This window comes from Melampsora larici-populina (assembly GCF_000204055.1).
Source record: "Melampsora larici-populina 98AG31 unplaced genomic scaffold MELLAscaffold_114, whole genome shotgun sequence".
In the NCBI taxonomy this organism is placed as follows: domain Eukaryota; kingdom Fungi; phylum Basidiomycota; class Pucciniomycetes; order Pucciniales; family Melampsoraceae; genus Melampsora; species Melampsora laricis-populina.
In genome coordinates this window covers 29,936-35,599 of record NW_006768878.1, presented here as the reverse complement: position 1 = coordinate 35,599, position 5,664 = coordinate 29,936, and the positions used below count along the sequence as shown (strand labels likewise).

The 5,664-nt window shown below is 42.0% G+C and overlaps 1 protein-coding gene across 1 annotated transcript; it reads left to right on the top strand.

Annotated features, from left to right (window-relative positions):
• Window positions 1-316: 316 nt before the first annotated feature.
• On the top strand, window positions 317-887 carry MELLADRAFT_28474 (uncharacterized protein; the record flags this gene model as incomplete). The annotated part of the gene is made up of 2 exons (XM_007418947.1): window positions 317-354; window positions 422-887. Coding segments are annotated over 2 exons (504 nt in total), but the record flags the coding sequence as incomplete, so codon positions are not given.
• Between the last annotated feature and the right edge of the window lie 4,777 nt (window positions 888-5,664).

Below are 5,664 nucleotides of genomic sequence, written 5' to 3'. Positions count from 1 at the left end.
GCAGGTTGGTTTTACTCTTGATTTAAAGGTCAAAAGGTTTTTGACTAGGGCTCTGTGTCCGCGCTAGGTGGCTGATAAGGGTTCGTGTAAACCCATAGCTCATGGGTCTAGCCAGGATTCCCAGAGTCTCAGCGCGGTTTCAGCGGTTCCCCGGATCCTCCGGCCTACCGCACCTGATCGACTCACTTCCTCGGGGCTGCACTCTTCAAGGTCCCTCAGCATTTCAAGCAACGGTCTGATCTCCACAGATCTCCACTCAGGAACCCTTCCACTTTTCAACCTCACCTCCTCAGCGAATATCAACATGAGCTCCAAGCGAATCTATCTCGTTCGACACGCGCAAGCCGATCATAAGTAATCCAATCACACTCATTGCCTTCGTAGAGCAAAACATTGACGTGTGATATTTTTGTTTTACCAGCGTCGACTTTGACAATCATAGTTTTCCAGATGCGGCCTTAACACCTACCGGCAAAGAACAATGCATCGGATTGAATGAAAGGACTTCAATGAACATACAGAAATCTGCCCAACTCCTAGTAACATCCCCCTTACGACGCACGCTTCAGACAACCTTGATAGGCTTCCCCCAACTCATACATAAACTAGGTGGTCGCAGTGCCATTATTGCGCTGCCACAACTTCAAGAGAACGGATGTTCGCCTGCCGATACAGGTAGCTCACGTTCGGAGCTGGAGGGGGACAAGGAATTTGAGGGTATCGACTTTAGTCTGCTAGCTGACGGATGGAATTCCAAATCTGGCGTCTGGTCATCCGACAAGCATTCCTTGAAACACCGAGCGGGATGGACGCGGACGTGGCTTGCTGCGCGACCCGAAGAAGAAATTGTCGTCGTCTCTCACGGCGGTGCATTGAGATATATAACGGAAGACTATGCTGGCGATGAAGTAAGCTCGTACAGCATTTCTTTGAGCTTTTGAGCCACTGTCAGCACTCATCTAACAGCCGCACCTGACTCAAGTTTTCTTCTGTTATCTACTTTCCCGGTTTAGCCTTGGGGTAACACAGAGTACAGAACGTACACCGTTTCCAATGAATTGTCCAAGTATGGTGGTCCTAAATTGATCTTAGCAACTCCTCAAGCTAGCCTTTCATGATGGATCTCATCCTCCGATAACACTCATCTCTGAGACCCTCTCTCTTTGATTGTATATGCTTTCCACACCTTTCAGTCTTGTACAATTGTAACACCACATAGCTTGAACTCGGATGCATGCCAACTCCTTCGGTCATAATCTTTGAAAGTACATGGCCTGTAGCATACTTTGGAGTAAAGCTTGGAAGCTTTGGTCCTCAAAGACCGATTTGTTGACTACAGCAACACAATCAAGAGAAAAAGCTCAATCATTTTCGAAAGACCCGGTATGCCATCACGTTTCCAAAGGTCTAATCTCTGTTCAAGTTTGTTTTCTAAAAAAGATCATACACCTATATATATTTTTGGTGCAACCCAAGTCGCAGGCACAGTTCTTGACGGAAAGGGTGTCCATTTATGCCTTACATCTTGAATCGTGTAATCATGGTTCTCCCATTGGTTTTGTCAAAACCACTGTTATTTTCATCAGACTCTCAGGGAGTTTGGGTTACAGTGATATAACTCTTCTTGCTATCTTTGGATGCAATACAATACCATATAGTGGGCAAACCGGAGACCGTGTAACAATCTGCCCCGCATAGGTCTGATGTTCCAAAATTTTCTATGTTTTTGATTTTTGTGAGCCTAAATTTTCTATCAATTTCACTCCACGTGGCACCCCCTCCAAACATCCACCCCAGTTATACCACAATTCATCTTAATATCAACATGGTTGTCTCAGCTGTTATGAGGGCTCAAAGAGAACAATCACAAAGTGAGGCAAAGCAACATGATCTGAAAAGTTTGGCAGCCAAGAGTGCCCAGCAAGAGCAAAGAGCCCAAAAGGCAAATGAAATCTGTCAAAAGGATCTGGCTTCTAGCCCTGAACCTATCAAGATAGGTGACTCTGACTCACACAAAGGTCCCTTGGATGATGATAATGAAGCTAGAGTCTTTGTTGATCCCAAAAAAACCATCAGATCACATGATCCTGTTGAGCCACAGATTTACTTGACTCAGTTGAAGAGGAAGGCAATGATGCACTTTATCTGGTTGAGGAGGAAGCCACCTATTTACTTGATCAAGTTGAGAAGAATGAGCTCAGAGTGCTTTGGTTGATTGAGAACAACTTGGCCAACAATGAAGACAAAGCTGAATATGAAGAAAAATCCTGAAAGGCTCCCTCTGGCCAGTCTATCATAAGAATGCACACATTGAAGCTCCAAAAGTCCAGCACTTGAAACAAAAGAAATTAAATGGCAACGTTGTTGGCTATCAAAAACCACAGACCAATCAAAACAGCAAAAAGCCTAAACCTGCACAAATCCCCAAGCAAACTGCTCACTTGCAATGTGGCAAACAAAATAAAGAAGCTGGATGCAACAATGTGCTGTTGAGATCCACCTTCTCTCATAACCGGTGTTTCAGATCCGTGATAGTGATAGTTACAGTACATTATATATCTACGGAAGCCGTGACGTGAAGTGACCGCCACCGTTTTTTCAAAACTTCGGTTTTCGGTTTTCGGTTTTCGGTTTTCGGTTTTCGGTTTTTGGAATTTGGGCATTTCCTTCAATTTTTTTGAAAAGCAACCATGCCTCCCTCTCAATTTACAGTGAGTCGGTCAAACTGCTCGACCGATTCAACTCTTGTGCCTTCAAATATCCAGACTTTGACTCAATCAAACCACATCTCAAATCTTATCAACTTCAATCGTATCAATCAATACCAAAGTATTGTAGTTCAAATTAAACTAATAGATCCTACTACACATCACAGTCGAATTGGCGAGCTCTTATCTCAACACCTGTTGTGTTAACCTTTTAAATTTCTTCGTCAACTTCATATCGAACCACTAATGTTTAAACTACCCATTGCATCAAAAAGCTCCATCGGCTTGCTCTTATCTCAACAAAAAATTGATCCACTCGATCCTACTACACATCACAACTAACTCTGAAAGCTCTTATCTCAACACTCATTGTGTTCACCTTTGAAGTTTCTTCTTTAACTTCTTATCGATCCATTAATTCTTACACTAACTACACATCAAAATGCTGAATTGGCTGGCCCTCATCTGAACAAAAAATTTACATAAGTATCTTCAAATTGCAAAGAGTATAATCACAAATCATGGTGATTACAATCTGGAACCTGATCATTTCACAGAGTTTGTATCACTTACTTATTGATTGTTTTACACAACTTACGACATTTCAATCATGAGGCTGTTTTAAAAAATGTATGCCAAGTATTTTTGATTATTCTGAGTTCTCAAACAATTGAGGTTGATCTTGACAATCACCTCCTCAAAATTCAACCTATTTGGAAAACCAACAGTTTCTTTGATCAGAAAGGTTGTTGATTGATTGAGGGGTAAGGTGATTTGTGACTGTAAATGATACCAAGTTGATTACAAGTTTATTGACTGTGAATGATACCAAGTTGATTACAAGTTTATTGACTGTAAATGATACCAAGTTGATTGAGTGAGTGATAATTGAAACAAGTCTGGACTTTGATAAAAGATACTCAAGCTGGGTGGTGGTGGTGATAGCTAGATTGGTGAAAAGACAAGTGTGAAAAGATAGCTCGGTGGTGGGTGGTGATGTTTGTACATAGCTAGCTGGTGGTGAAAAGACAGATGTGGAAAAAATGCTCGGTGGTGGGTGCTGAGTGAAAATACGAGTGTGGAATAAACCCTTGGTGGTGGTGATGGTGTCAGTTGGTGTTCTCGGTGATGGTAGCCCGTGGTGTGTATCAAAAATTGAAGGACATGCCCAAATTCCAAAAACCGAAAACCAAAAACCAAAAACCGAAGTTTTGAAAAAACGGTGGCGGTCACTTCACGTCACGGCTTCCGTACATATCTCAAGCCACTCAGAACTCAATTGAGTAATCCCAAGATTTTATATAGAACTTAAACTTAAATCATCAACCCTAACTGGTTCCTATTTGAATTGCGCCTTTATCCCGACGCGTGTTCACTCCCTCTTTTCCTTATCCGTCTATCTACAGTGGGTCTCATCAAAGCCCAACTACCCCGCGCCCGCAAAGCAAAATTTCAAGTTCGAGATGAATTATACACACCTCATAATTACATAGCACACATTTTAATAAGCTTAATGGGCTCGGAGGACCTATCTCATTCTAATCCTATGAGGATGGATGCGTGCAAGGCAAAAAATTTTTTTTTTAGACATTTGGGCAATATTTCAAACCAAGCACATTTAAACACATCCTTAGGCTTACTATATGGGTACCAGAGGGTAATATATGGCTTTAAACTTGGTAAAAGTGGGTTCCCGAAGCGGAATCCAACCCCAGATCAGTCAAATCGCACGGTGAAAATGACTTTTTTCACTGATTTTTGAGGTCCTCAGAGGCCAAAATTTCGAACCCCCCCTACGGGGGGGTAGTTGGGCTTTGATGAGACCCACTGTACGGTATAGGAAAAGAGTGAGTCCCTTCTTATCATCAACAATATTCAACTCTACTTCACCTTGTTGACCTTTTCTTTTATTTCTTGTCTCTATATCAATCTGATACTATGTCGACACTAGGTCCACTTACTGAGTTGTGTCGAACTCTTTTCTTTACTTATCATATCCTGACTTGAACCTATAGGTCAGACAATATCCACTAATGTCTTATTTCTTATCTCATCTAACTCTTTTTCTACTTCTATTATTGTATGGTTGTGCTTGATCTCTGTAGGTTAGTTAGTCAGGTAGTATAAGACGTGAGGTGATTGGAGACTCACCTCGAGAATCGTCCTTGGGATTAACAGGTGAAATATTATCCGTCTATCTACGGTATAGGAAAAGAGTCCACTTACTGAGTTGTGTCGAACTCTTTTCTTTACTTATCATATCCTGACTTGAACCTATAGGTTAGTTAGTCAGGTAGTATAAGACGTGAGGTGATTGGAGACTCACCTCGAGAATCGTCCTTGGGATTAACAGGTTAGTTAGTCAGGTAGTATAAGACGTGAGGTGAATCGAGACTCACCTCGAGAATCGTCCTTGGGATTAACAGGTCATCATCAGACGCGCTTTGTCGCTTTTCATGGTAGCGGGAGTCTAGTTCAGCTCTTTGTTATCTTATTCGAAACACAAACCGCATGTCAAATAGAGAAGACCTCGATTCCCTAGATCAACTGCCAACTCCTGCTTCTACCCCAGCTCCATTCAGCAATCTCGACGAGAGTGACGCCGAGAACCCAAGTGAAAGTCAATCAGAGACTTCAAATTCCACAGTCCATTCAGCACAGACAACCGTTCCAGGCATGGCTACTGTTCCTATTGATGCCGATACTCCTGCTCAAAAGCAATCCTCTAAAGTCAACTCTATACTACATAAGATTATCATTAGTACCAAGTTATCAACTTCCAATTATAACCCGTGGTCTGATGACATTAGATTTGGATTAGCTTCTGCATCTTACGACCAGTACCTGAACGAGGAAAATGTCCAAACTAACATCTCAGACCCAGAAGTCATACTCGCCACAAAGAAGAGTATCTTCCATTGGTTATTAGCAAATATGGAGACCACTCAATCCACTC